The sequence below is a fragment of the Nelumbo lutea genome, chromosome 6 (assembly GCF_056320005.1).
Source record: "Nelumbo lutea isolate HS-2025 chromosome 6, American lotus-T2T, whole genome shotgun sequence".
NCBI classification, from domain to species: domain Eukaryota; kingdom Viridiplantae; phylum Streptophyta; class Magnoliopsida; order Proteales; family Nelumbonaceae; genus Nelumbo; species Nelumbo lutea.
Genome location: NC_142689.1, coordinates 8766095 through 8780961, shown reverse-complemented (window position 1 = coordinate 8780961; position 14867 = coordinate 8766095). Strand labels below are relative to the sequence as shown.

At 39.7% G+C, this 14867-nt stretch overlaps 1 protein-coding gene across 5 annotated transcripts in view; it reads right to left on the bottom strand.

The window, feature by feature from the left end:
- Positions 1–14867, bottom strand: part of LOC148847186 (ARM repeat superfamily protein) — a 158311-nt gene that overhangs the window by 85127 nt on the left and 58317 nt on the right. For all 5 annotated transcript variants that reach the window (XR_016101146.1, XR_016101147.1, XM_088951566.1 and 2 more), the window contains exons 16-20: positions 4083–4256; positions 3175–3264; positions 2938–3003; positions 2601–2699; positions 2379–2453 (exon numbers count right to left, since the gene is read on the bottom strand). Coding sequence is in view for 3 of the 5 variants with exons in the window: in XM_088951566.1 (XP_088807692.1) it covers positions 2379–2453; positions 2601–2699; positions 2938–3003; positions 3175–3264; positions 4083–4256 (504 nt within the window). In the remaining 2 variants the exon portion in view is untranslated. The remainder of the gene's footprint in view (positions 1–2378; positions 2454–2600; positions 2700–2937; positions 3004–3174; positions 3265–4082; positions 4257–14867) is intronic.

Below are 14867 nucleotides of genomic sequence, written 5' to 3'. Positions count from 1 at the left end.
AACTATGGGTTCAATGCATACTAGATGACTTGGGAGATGATTATGACAAACCTATGATGTTATATTGTGACAACCAAGCAGCTATGAATATCAACTCGTAATTTGGGTTAAGACCTTGAGCTTGTTCTCAGATTTTCAGATTGATGATTTCTTCTGAGCATGGGGGGCTATAGCTGTCTCATCTTCTAGAAGACAAGTTGAAATAGTAGTATGGTCTCCCCCACCTCGTGACTGGTTGAAACTGAATTTTGATGGGGGCAGTGTGGACAATCTAGGCCCCACTGGAATTAGATGAGCTATCAGGGATGAGGAAGGCAAAGTATGTGCTTTTTTCTTGGCTGTATTTAGGCTTGAGAAAGCTAAAGAACTGGACCTGGAAAGGCTAATTATTGAAGGTGATTCCAAAACAGTTGTAGACTGACTAAGGAAAGGGGAAGGAGTCTCTTGGCACATAAAGAATGGCCTTAGGAGTTCAAAAGGCTCTCCAGGGATATGTTGATTCAAATTAATTGGGTTAGAAGATTGGCCAACAGTTTGGCAGATAGCTTAGTTAAACAAGGGGTACAAAGACAGTCTAAGTTTTGGACCTATCTGTAATATTTGGGGGTTTGGACATTTGGTGTCCTTTTGTATCCTTCACAACTTCTGGTTGCACTGCCTTATTTAACTCGTAATGATAAAATTAAGATTTAGTACAACCATGCCGACTATTCCAACAGCCCAACCTTACAAGAAGAATCACACTTTAGCCCAAAACAAGTTTTGTCTATTAAACCCTTGTTTTGCTAGTGAAACTACATCCCATTTGCAGAGTTAAAATTGATATCAATGTTTTAAAACGTGAAGGCATGACGCAAGGCATTCCACTACCTAGAAGTGTGAGGCATAGTTCAGAACATACGAAGCGTAAGCCTCCCGAACACACGCCTCCTTGAGAGGAGGGGGTGAGGAAGAAAAAGAAGAAAAAAATCTCATTTTTCTTTATTTTTAATAAAATCTTTTATACTAAGAAAAGTGAAGATGCATAGCACTAGTTGAAAGGGCCCATTTTCTTTTCCCTTATCTTCCCTTCCCTTTTCTTTTTCTTCCCCTTCCCTTTCTTTTCCTTTCCTTTCCTTTCCTTTCTTTCTATCTTTTTACATGAGGTGTGCATGAGGCGTATGCCTCAAAGGTGTCAGCGCCTCTGGCATATGCCTCAGGGCGTTTTGGGGGTGCCTTGACTGGAGGCGCCTCCCACACCTTTTAAAACACTGATTGATATTCAGCTTCCTTGATAAGCATTCTATCTCCCGAAAGGCATGCCTATAGACCCAAGGAACTGGGTTGCTACAACTTGTCCAAGAAATAACCAGTTTCAAATATCCTACTTCTAACTGTAGGAAGCCAAGTTGCTATGGTAATCTCATTCCTTGCAGCAATGCCAAAATTTCAGATCTTAAAAAGTCTCCAACCCCAATTGGTCCTGAGTACATAGCCATGACTTACCTGAAGAATCTCTGAATACACCCCCCCACACCCCCCCCCCCCAAAAAAAAAAAAAATTCCTGCCAACCTGGATTGCCCAAGAAAATTCCATATATGATTGTGTCAGTTCAGCCCATATGTCATCCACCTAAAATATTTTAAAGATTTCCAGTGTTCTTATCAAATGTGCAACTTCAACCCTTATACTCTATATTATCTCCTCCTTAGGCCTTCTTTTCTCATTAAAAATTCTTTTGTTCCTTTCTTCTCATACCAAGGATCTAATGGAATACTATATATCCGTATCTTATCATTTCATATTAATGAAGAAATGCATTTTATATGCACTCAGGAACTAGTGTTGATTGAGGAGAAGAGGAAGGAGTTCAGCTTAGCATTTGAAGCTCAAATTATCCTAGTCAGACTTGGATTGAACCTGTCCAAATTGTGGCTCATTGTCAATCTAGACTTTTGCTTTGAGGATCAGAGATGCATTATAAGTTCTGTTTAGGATTTCCATGTAGGCACCATTGTCTATTTAATACAAATTGACAGTAACATTCTCCCAGACAAGGACATAACAAGAAATCAAATGCAGCCAACTTCAGAAAAGAGGTAATAAGCTTTTTGATCAAAATAAAGTCTACTGAATTTTTTATAAGGGTGAAATCTCTCTGTGGTGCAATTATACTATTTTTCATTATTTTTAATGAAGTTTCTGGTCAGTTTACCAATTAAAAAAAGCCCATGAATACTTCCTGCATGAAATTGGAGCTTTTTCTTCAAATTCTCCAAGTAAGAAGGCTGGGATGTCCATATAATATAAACAAGCATAGCAGTTATCTATAGGACAATATAAAAAGGCTAGTCCTTTTATGTAGTAAATAAAAAATTAAGGAGTAAAGCATGCTGACCGTCAAAATCTGAGTAGCCAACTGCTCCCTGGCAAGAGGATCATGCAAAAGAACCACCAACCGTGCAAAGAGATCCTGTATTTACATGCACCAAACAGATAAAATTTATGTTCATACAGGAGCAAACCATCATCACCCAAGATTTATCCCCATTATATGGGCTCAGATCATAGAGAAGAAAATTTGTACATAAAATACATTATATGTCATCTAAGATTCTACCTCAGGGTTGGGAATGTCAGTACGAGCTTTACAGTCAGTAAGAACTGAACTCGAATAAGATGATCTGTGCCTACATAGTTCAGAGATACATCTGCAAACCTGTAAAAACAGCATAATTAGATTCAAGATACAGAATGAACATCACAGTTCCAAAACTCCACCAACCAAATGCCATGTACGAGCAAATCCACACATAAGCACCCATTCACACCACCAGGACCTAGTTTAATGCAACATCATACATGCCAAGAACATGCACCAAAATAAAGTTCTTAATAAGGACCAGATCTCTGTAATTTTTAAACAGGTAGAAACAACAAATATGAAATTCACCTACCGTGGCAGCTGCCCCAGTATACTTCCTTGGGACAATCATCTTCAAAAGAAAAGGCCAAAGAACATACTGCAGAAATATTTAATTCCAAATATAAGATGTTATTCGCAGTAAAGAATGTTGGTTCCAGACTAGTAAAAGGATTTTTATGCAAAAGGCAAGTCATTATATATTATGTCCCCGAAAAGAAAATTCCAAGTAAAAATCTATATTTTATCCCTGAAGCGAACAAACAATTACCTCCATTTCAGGAATAGTAATAGTCAGCAAAAGAAGACCCTTCTCACAAATTGATCTCAACTCTGCTGGACAAGCAGCCCCAATCTTCACCTGAGGAGAACATCAAGTCAGTTAGAGGTGAGCAAAAAAAACCGAAAAACTGAAACGACCGAAAAAACCGACCGAAACCAAACTGAAAAATCGGTTAACCGAACCAGTCAGTTCGGTTTTGGTTCGGTGGTTTTAAAAAACTTAAGGTACCAATTCGGTCTCAGTTAACCAATATAGAAAACTTGCGGTTAACCGAACCGACCGGTATACATATATTTCTATATATTTTATATATATTTATGTATATTATATATTTTTTATTTTTTATATATTATAAATTAATAAATATGCATTATATATAAATATATATTTTTATTTTTATTATATATATTGTAAAAATTAAAATCCGAAAAACCGACGAACTGAACAGGAATTTAATTGAATGGCTTCAGTTCAGTTTCGGTTACCGGTTTTTGGTAGTACCAATTCGGTTCCAAAAAAAGGCACCATGGTTTGGTTAAGAGAACCGTGAGCACCCCTAAGGTCAGTACTGCATAGCATCTACCAATTCAAGGTGGCAACAGAGCAGATCAAACAAACCCAGTTTGGGACATGGTTTGTACATATGTGTATTTATCATGTGCATGACAACGCCTTCCATGAGGATGGAATGGGTCTAGGGACCTTAACATATGTTTACAGTCATCTTTTACGGTAAAACCAGGTCAGGACATGTATAAGGTTGGCTTATTGATAGCTTATCTGTGATAAGCATGGCCAGAAACCAATTTAGCCCAGTCAATCTACTCCCGTGCCAGCAGTGAGCATTAAAGAAGCTAAATTTGTGCAACCTAAAGGCATTTAAGTTAATTTGGAACCTCCAGTCTCTTTTGTTGGAATGCATGGAAAGAAATGCTTGATCGAACATCCTTGGAGTTCTCAAAATTGTTCAACTCCTGATCTGAGATGGCACAATGGTGTACAAGATATTCAACAAACAACTCTCCTGAAGGACCAACCACGTAACAGTTTGATGCCATAACCACTATCAACTGACACCAACAAGCATTTCAATAATACCATTAGTAAGAATTATAAATCTTCTTACCACAAAAAATGCAAAAAACATCCAGCATTAACAATTCAAAGACAATATTATAGCAACCAAAAACCAAAAGGGTGAAAACCCAGATGACAGGGGGTCACACAGAAATCTTATGGGCGAAGTCCTTTGAACAATGCATGACAGACTGATAACAAGCATTTGAGATTGGATTATCAATGCATGATGGACTGAAGTCCATACTTCCTCTCTCATGTTCACATACACAATATATGCAATTCCTAATCCAACACATCTAGAACGTTCACAAACATAAAATATAAGGCGCCATATGATCCAAGGTGCTTAGTTAAAATAGTCTAATCTTAACATGTTGGGCAATTAGTTCAAATGAAAAACCAAAATACCCAATTAATGCATGTGTTAGTGTAGGGGTATTTCTGTCTTTATACTTATGTTGAGGTTGTTGATCTGTAATATTATATTAGAACTAGTGTCCCTCACTTAAATAAGGGCACATGTGTCTTTTCCATTATATTAATAATAGAAAAACATGTCTGGCCGAATGGGAGAGTGACTTTTCCCTAATTCGAACCAAACTTTTCTTCTCTCCTTTTCTCCTCCTTTCTCTCTCTCTTTCTTCCCTCTTTCTTCTTGGCTGTTATCAGACTAACAGAACTCAAAGGCAGGCTGAATTATAACATGGTATCAAAGCACAACTAAGCAACTCGGATCTGCCCAGATTTCTGTTCTCCGCGCACTCAATCTAGGGTTTTCCTTTGACTTCTCTGCCATCAATTGGAGATAAGGGAAAGGGCTGAAAAGGAGTGGTCGCCCTCTTCCCTTGGAGGTTTCTATGCCTCCAGTTGTGTCCTGTGTGGTCGGTTGCTGTGGTTTCTAAGAAGCCCTCCCCTAATCGATGAAGAGAAAAGGGCTGATTCGTGTGGTGCAATGGGTGTCTTGTGTGGACTGATTTTCTTCTCGTGTGGTTTGTCTTTCAAGTGATGAGGTAAGAGATTTCTATGCATATTTTCTGTTATGAATCAAATAAGAATTATGTTTCAGATCGTATGATGGGATTTCAGACTGTAGTGTGCTAGGGTTTATGCTTTTTATTTGTGTGATTCGAAGGAGGAGTGGGGCTCATATAGTGGTGAGATTTCAGGTAGTCGTAGGGTAGGGTTTGTGGTGTAAAGAGTGCAATCTTCAGCAATAACAAGTGCTGAAACCAGTGTGATCAGTGTGATCAAACAGTGTGCAGTGTGCCGAATTCAGTGATAACAGAACTCAGCAATGGGAGATAACAGTGATAGCAAATCTAATGTGATGATACATATTGACTACCTAAATGTTCATATGACCTCCATTAAACTGAATTGAGAGAATTATGTACCTTGGACTAAATCTGTAGAAGTTTTTCTGAAGGCAAAGAAGAAGGTGAAACACATAAGGGAGGAGAAACCCTCCACTGATTCTCATGAGTATGAAGACTGAGAACAAGAGGATGCACAGATTATCACGTGTTTATGGAATAGTATGGAACCCAAGATTAGTGTAAATTTCATGTTTCTCGACACTGCCAAAGATGTGTGGGACCACGCTAAGAAGTTGTATTTTGGTCAAGACAATACAACCAGAGTATATCAGTTGTATCGGGAATACTTTAATCTGCAACAAGGCAATCAGAGTCTTGAGGAGTACTACGCTAGTATGAGAAACATCCGTAATGAGTTGAATGTTTATCACCCCCTCACTTCTGATGTCAAAATTCAGCAACAACAGAGAGAACAGTTTAGCGTGACTCGATTTTTGGTGGGGCTGAAATCTGAGTACGAACCAGTACGGGCTCAGATACTAAGAGGGTCAACTCTCCCTTCTTTAGAAGAGGTGTTTGCTCGACTTCGTAGGACTTCTATTGGATCTACTGAGAACTCTAATGTCTCAATTAGATCAGCCTTTGCAGTGTCAAGGGGTCGTGGTGTTAGAGGTGGAGCTCGAGGAGGTCAGTCTGGTCGTGGTGGTAGTAGTGGTCCGGTATATGGCCGGAGTGGTGGTGGTGGACCTACATATAACCGTGGTAGTGGTCGTACTGGAGGTAGAGATTCAGGGGGGAGCCCGTGGTAGAGGACGTGGCTCGGGTCCGAGGAGGTGTACTCATTGTAGTATGGATGGACATACCATTAATTATTGCTATGACTTGCATGGTCCACCCTCAACCTGGGCCAATCATGCCATGACTAGTGACACCAGTTCCAGTTTTAGACAAGAGAATCGTTCAGCTGATCAGATGCCTCCAACATCAACAGATGGTTCCGGGAAGGAGATGGTGAGTGTTCCCCGTGATGAGTATGAGAGGTTCGTCCAATCCACATCTCAGCAGAACACAGCTACTTTCGCATACTCAGGTATGGCTTGTTTGGCATCCACACCCAATCCCTGGATTATTGACTCTGGAGCCTCTGATCACATGACTGGAACTTCAAGTGTGTTTTCTTCCCTCTCTCATTGCTCAACATCACAATCTGTTACCCTTACTAATGGTTCCACATCCTCCATTTGTGGTGTTGGTAATGTTGACCTGGACCCTGTAGTAAGCTGATCAAGTCACTTAATTGTTCCATTACCTTTAAACCTTCTATGTGTGTTTTTCAGGATCTCAAGACGGGGATGAAGATTGGTGGAGGGCATGAAGCTGGTGGGTTGTATTATCTTGACGGTGGTGGAAGAACATCAACAACTCTCCAGTCATCTCTCTCTCCTCTCCAATGGCACTGTCGATTTGGTCATCCTTCGCTGAAAGTTTTGAAATCTTTGGTTCCTTCGTTGAGTCAACTTTCTGCTTTAGATTGTGAATCGTGTCAGTTTGGGAAACACCATCGTGTTCCCTTTAGCTCTAGGGTTGATAACCGTGTATCGAGTCCTTTTCCTTTAATTCACTCGGATGTTTGGGGTCCTTATAAAATGATATCATACAATGGATATAGATATTTTGTCATTTTTGTTGATGACTTTTCAAGGATGACGTGGCCATATTTAATGAAAAAAAGAAGTGAATTGTTTACCATTTTCCAGAAATTTTATGCTGAGATTTGCAATCAATTTGGTGTTCACATTAAAATTTTTCATTCTGATAATGGTTGTGAATATCTATCTTCTTCATTTCAAGAATACTTGGACCAACATGGCATTATACATCAAACCTCATGTACCTGCACCCCACAACAAAATGGGGTGGCTAAGAGAAAGAATCGTCATCTCTTGGAAACAGCATGATCCCTCATGCATCACATGAATGTTATGCCCACGTCTATCCTTGATGGTCATTCCCCATTTACTACCTTGTTTCCCACCTTGCCTTCGTTTCCTCTTTCTCCTCGGGTATTTGGGTGTGTCTACTTCGTCCATAATCTGGGCCCCAGGAACGACAAGTTAGATGCACGATCCCTTAAGTGCATCATGTCGATTTTGTTCCCCTTGTTCCAGTCGTGACCAAGTCCTTGCCTCCAGTGCCACCACCTGTTGAATGCCCACCTATCCGTCAAGTGTATACACATCGACCACGTGTATCGGCTGCTACTCCTCCAACTCCATCACCGTCGACAGATCTGGCAGTTGTCTCCACACCAACCTCGAACCTAATATCTGATCTTGGTCTTCTCATTGCCTTGCGGAAAGGTAAACGCACTTGCACCCTTCATCCTATTTCTAATCATGTTTCACTCACTCACCTTTCCGCCTTCCATCGCCAGTTTATCTCTTTGTTATCCTCAGTTGTTGTTCCTAAGGATGTCCAAGAAGCCCTTGCCTCTCCAGGGTGGTGCCGTGCAATGGAAGAAGCGCTCTCAGCTCTACTTCATAATCATACTTGGGACCTCACCGCTCTTCCACCTGGGAAGCAGGTTGTCGGTTGTAAGTGGGTTTATACTGTTAAGTATTTGCCTGATGGTAGTGTTGAGCGCCTAAAAGCTCGATTGGTTGCAAAAGCGTACTCCCAAACCTATGGTATTGACTACACAGAGACCTTCTCCCCAATTGGTAAGATAGGGTCGGTTCGTGTTGTGATATCTCTTGCAACTATGTATGATTGGCCCCTATATCAGCTTGATATCAAGAATTCCTTTTTGCATGGTGATTTGCTCGAGGAGGTCTACATGGAGCAACCACCATGGTTTGTTGCTCAAGGGGAGGATGGTAAGGTATGTAGACTAAAGAAGGCTATATATGGGCTTAAACAGTCTCCTCGAGCATGGTTTGGTAGGTTCAATGAGGTGGTAAAGAAGTTTGGTATGAAGCAGTGCCAAGTTGATCATTCCCTCTTCAGTCATGACTCTCCGGCAGGAAAAATACTATTGGTGGTGTATGTAGATGATATTGTTATTACCGGGAATGATAAAATGGGCATTAATAGGTTTAAGACTTTTCTACAAGAGCATTTTCAAACAAAGGACCTTGGTAAATTGAAATATTTCTTAGGGATGGAAGTAGCAAGGTCTAAACACGGTATTAATTTGTGTTAGAGGAAATATATGCTTGATTTGCTGGAGGAAACAGGTTTGTTAGGTGCTAAACCAGCTGAAACACCTATGGAAACAAATACTAAACTGAGCAATGATATGGGTGAAGTGTTTCAAGACCCTGGCAGATACCAACGACTTGTAGGTAAACTGAACTACCTAACCATTACTCGGCCAGATATTTCATTTGCGGTTAGTGTGGTAAGTCAGTTCATGCAGAAACCTCTAGTTCCTCATTGGAATGCGGTTCTAAGAATTGTAAGGTACTTAAAAGGGGCCCCTAGTCGCGGTTTGATACACAAAAGTGGTGGAACACTTGAAATAGAAGGGTATACTAATGCTGACTGGGCTAGCTCTATGTCTGATAGGCGGTCTACCATAGGTTATTGCACTTTTCTGGGGGGTAATCTGGTGACATGGAAAAGTAAGAAGTAGACAGTCGTGGCAAGAAGCAGTGCAGAGGCAGAATATAGAGCTATGGCACATACTGCTTGTGAATTAGTGTGGCTAAGGAACCTTCTACAAGAGGTAGGATACAACATTAATACTCCAATGAAGCTCTATTGTGGCAATCAAGTTGCAGTTCATATTTTTTCTAATCCGGTGTTTCATGAAAGAACCAAGCACATAGAGGTTGATTGTCACTTTGTGAGAGAGAATATGCTGAATGGAGTGATAAACACTGCATACATTAATACAGGAAACCAGTGGGCAGACTTATTTACAAAAGGTTTGAATCGGGGAAGAGTGAACTAGATATGTAACAAACTGGGATTATATGATATATACTCACCAGCTTGAGGGGGAGTGTTAGTGTAGGGGTATTTCTGTCTTTATACCTATGTTGAGGTTGTTGATCTGTAAAATTATATTAGAACTAGTGTCCCTCACTTAAATAAGGGCACATGTGTCTTTTCCATTATATTAATAATATAAAAACATGTCTGGCCGAATGGGAGAGTGACTTTTCCCTAATTCGAACCAGACTTTTCTTCTCTCCTTTTCTCCTCCTTTCTCTCTCTCTTTCTTCCCTCTTTCTTCTTGGATGTTATCAGACAAACAGAACTCAAAGGCAGGCCGAATTATAATAGCATGCATGGATGATTTGGTTACGATGAGTTCACATGGTCCAAAAACTTTCTTGCAACCCTACAATAAAACACATAAAGCCTAATAATCAAGTGAAAAATCAAATCATCCAGTGAGTTCTTACCTTTTTTCCAACCCTAAATAACAGAAAAACCCCACTAACACAGGGAAAAACAGAAGCTACCTCTAAGGTCTATTCCCTTACTATGACTATCAAGAATAACCAAGGTAGCCTAATATGCTTTTTGTGTTTTCACATGGTCTACTACCTTCCCATGACAATTCAGAAATATGAAGGAAGCATAACATATTGAGAAAATAGTTCAAGTGAAAAATCAATTAAGCCAATGAGTGCATGCCTGGATGATTTGGTTTCGATAAGTTCACATGGTGACAAAATTTTCTCACAAGCCTACAATAAAACACAGAAATGCTAACAATCAAGTAACCTACTATGACAATCAAGAACTGCTAAGGTAGCCTAATATGTGTTGTGTGTGGTCACAGTCTACCATCATACCAAGACAAGTTTGAAATATCAAGGTAGCCTAATACGTTCATTGATTTGTTTAAGTGGAAAAACAAATCACCAAATGAATGCATGCCTGAATGATTCCATTTAAATGAATTAACATGGTGACAAAATGTTCTTTCAACCCTACAAGAAAACACAAAAATGGTAACAATCAAGTGCAAAACCAAATTACTCCATGAGTTCTTGCCTTTCGTTCCATCCCCAAATGACATATAAACATCCCACTAGCATATGGAAAAATAGAGGCTTCTTCCAACTTTCCAAGGTCTACTACCTTACTATAACAATCAAGAACTGCTAAGTTACCATGACAAGTTAGAAAAATCAAGGTAGCTTAACATGTTAAGTGATTGGTTCACCGGAAAAATCAAATCACCCAATGAGTGCATGCCTGGATGATTTGGTTTCGATGAGTTAACATGGTAACACTTTCTTGCAACCCTACATTAAAACGCAAATTTTTTATAGCTAAAAAACGAAATTTTCATTAAAACAAAAGAAAATTTACATGTTGATGGTGACAAGGCATCACCCAGTTACAGCAATGATAAAAGGTTCCATTCTCGATATAAATATTTCATATCACACATTTGAAATCCCAACACTTCCCCTAAATTTTCCCCCAGCTCCTCTTCATCAAGATGTCTGAATTCTGGATGAACCATAACCCAATCAGCAACCGACTTGCTTACAGCAGCTACTATCCTGTCCATGTTATAGTATTTGGCAACAAAAGTTCTTCTATTCCCCTCCTTCCAAATATTCGAACAAATTGCAAATGCAATGCAGCTCTAAATCACCTTAGCCTTCTTAGAACCTCTTAACTTTGGTCACAAAGAAAAAACTTCTGAAGCTGAGTTTGGGAGAAAATCAGATACCCCAAACATTTTGGTGAACAATCTCCATAAAAGGTCAGCAAACTTGCAGTTGAAAAATAGATGTCTGACATTCTCCCTCCTGTTCCTCACATAGACAACATCTATTAGTCATACTGAAACCTCTTGATTTTAGATGATCCACTTTTAGAATAATGCCCATTGCCACAAGCCAGGCAAAAGCTTCTACCCTTGGAGGAGCTGGGTTTCCCCACACTCCTAACTGATTTGAGTCTGAACTGTTTTTGCTAAGAGCAAGATAACAGGATTTCACAGAGAATTTTCTGTCTGAGCATTCCTTCCACCAGAGTTCATTCCTCATTTGAGAAGAGATCTTCACCTCCTCTAGCTTCCCTAACAGAACAATGCATTCTTCCACCTCTCTATCCAGCAAAGGCCTCCTGAATTTTGGACTCCAAATCAGCCATTCTCCTCTTCTTTCATTGCAGCCACTAATAGTAATTTCAGCCTCAGCCAGCTTATATAGTCTTGGGAACAACTCCTTCAACTTGCCAACCCCACACCAATCATCCTCCCAAAACCTAATTCTTGATCCATTTCCTACTGAGAAGCTTGTTAGGCTTCCGAATTCCCTTTTAAAACTCATGATCCCTTTCCACACACTCACCCCATATGAAGACCTTACCTCTCTAGGCTCCCAAGTCCCAACCAAACCTTGCCACCCTATACTTCCCCATCACCACCCTCTTCCACAAAGAATCATCCTCTCTCCCTATCCCAAACCTCCAATAACCACTTCCCCAACAGGACCCTGTTAGAAACTTTCACTCTTCTAATCCCTATCCCTCCTTTCTTTGGTCTGCATACCTTGTCCCACTTCACCAAGTGAAATTTCTTGTCCCCTACCCCCCCCCCAACCTTCCCATAAGAAGTCTCTATGAACTTTCTCTATTCTTTCGGCCACCTGAGATGGGATTTTTAACAATGACAGATTATAAGTTGGAAGGCTAGAGGACACTTTTAATTCAAGTTATTCTCCCTCCCAGCGAGAGATACTTTGCTTTCCAACCATCCAACCTTCTTTCAACCCTTTCCACAATTGGTCTCCACAAAACAGAGAAATGCTAACAATAAAGCGTAAAACCTAATTACCCAGTGACATAAATACAATGCACTAACATATAGAGAAAGAGAAACTACCTCTAAGGTCTCTACTACCTTGCTATGACAATCAATAACTGCTAAGGCAGCCATAGCCTAATATGTGTTGTGTGTCGTCACATGTTCTACTATCTTACCATGACAAGTAGAGAAAACAAGGTAGATTATTAATGTGCTCGGATTTTTATATTAAGTAGAAAAATGATCCTCTTTTACAAAACTTTGAGAATTAAGGAGGTTAAGTCTAGAAGCTTCCAGGACACCTCTCTTGAGGTTCTTGCACCTGATGAATTGGGTAGACTGGATCAAAACAGCAGGCCTTCTAGGCCAAGTTGAGCCTCCATTGTGAGCTTTGTGAAAGGCAAAGGAGCTCAGTCTTTGATTTTTCTCCTTTTTTATTTTATGGTATTAAAAAAAAAAAAAAAAAACATAAGTCTGTTGTAATATGTTTAATATTTGGTTACACAACAAGGTATGTCTTGATCAACTTGTACAGTCTCAACAACTCTGTAATGTAACTCCAACATCACTTAAGTGATTTTTTTTCATTTACAGACAACCAACAAGTCTGTAACAGGATTTCTGTCAACTCAATTAAGCTTCTTGGATTAGGAGCTTCTGATAAGAGCTGGAGTTGCTGAACAGAAAGACGTAATATTTTGTCTTTTAGTTATTAAAATGATTAAATAATTAAATTTTCAAGGATATAGTGGCCTAACTAACTTCAGTTTAAGCCATTAAGGAGCACACAACCTCCTCAAAATCTTATTCGCTTTCAGTTTGTGAATAACCCTATTCAGTTCAACGTTAAAGAAGAAGAAGAAGAAGGGTTCAGCCAGTTGAGGAAAAGTTAACCCTCACTAGTCAACCCACTTGTATTTATATCAAATAAACTCAGTTACAAGAAAGACAATATTGTCCCTTATAATTGATGGGAAACATAACTTAAACTTGAACAAAGCAGTCCTTTCACTCTCAAATATACAAGCCTAAAAGACCAAAATACTCCTATTCTGTGAACTCTAACACTCCCCCTCAAGCTGGAGAGTATATGTCATATAGTCCCAACTTGTCACAAATATAATCTACTCTGCCCCGAGACAATCCCTTTGTGAAGAGATCTGCCCACTGATTTCCTGAGCTCACATGAGATGTAGTTATCACTCCACTGATCACTTTCTCTCTTACAAAGTGACAATCGACCTCAATATGCTTTGTTCTCTCATGGAAGACTAGATTAGAAGAGATGTGAACAGCTGCTTGATTATCACAGTATAGTCTCATGGATTTTAACCATACTAGTTCACATGTGGTATGAGCCATAGCCCTGTACACAGCTTCTGCACTGCTCCTTGCCACCACTGTTTGTTTCTTACTCTTCCAAATTACAAGATTGCCACCAAGGAAGGTACAATACCCTGTAGTTGATCTCCTGTCTGATATAGAACCAACCCAATCAGCATCTGCATACCCTACTATCTCAAGAGTCCCTCCACTTTTGTATAGCAAACCACGACCTGGAGCACCCTTCAGATACCTAACAATCCTTAGAATTGCTTCCCAATGAGGAATCCGAGGATGTTGCATAAACCGACTCACCATACTCACAAATAATGATATATCTGGCCGGGTAATAGTCAAATAATTCAACTTTCCCACCAACCTCCTGTTTCTTCCAAGATCATCAAACTCTTCACCTACATCAACACTCAACTTGACATTCAATTCCATAGGAGTCTCGGGTGGTTTAGCACCTAACAGTCCTGTTTCTTCAAGTAGGTCAAGAATATATTTTCTTTGACATAAGTTAATTCCATGCCATGACCTTACAACTTCTATTCCCAGGAAGTACTTCAGCTTACCCAAATCTTTTGTATTGAAGTGGTCCTATAGGAATTTCTTCAAATTGTCAATTCCATTACTGTCACTCCCAATTATGACAATATCGTCCACATACACCACTAGCAAGATTTTCCCATCTTTTGAGTCATGGTTGAACACAGAATGATCTACCTAACACTGTTTCATCCCAAAGTTCTTCACTACTTCACTAAACCTGCCAAAACATGCGCATGAAGATTACTTCAGTCCATAAATTGCCTTTTTGAGCCTACAAACCTTACCATCCTCCCCCTAAGCAACAAACCCTAATGGTTGCTCCATATACACCTCCTCAATGAGATCACCATGCAAGAAGACATTTTTTATGTCAAGCTGCAAGAGAGGCTAATCATACATAGCGGCTAATGAAATCAACATCTGAACTGAACCAATCTTAGCCACAGGAGAAAATGTCTCCATATAGTCCACACCATACAACTGAGAATAGCCCTTGCCACTAACTTGGCCTTCAATCGTTCCACACTAACATCTGGAAGATACTTCACTGTGTAGACCCACTTACACCCAACAACATACTTCCCAAGGGGAAGAGTAATGAGTTCCCACGTGTGATTGTGTTGTAG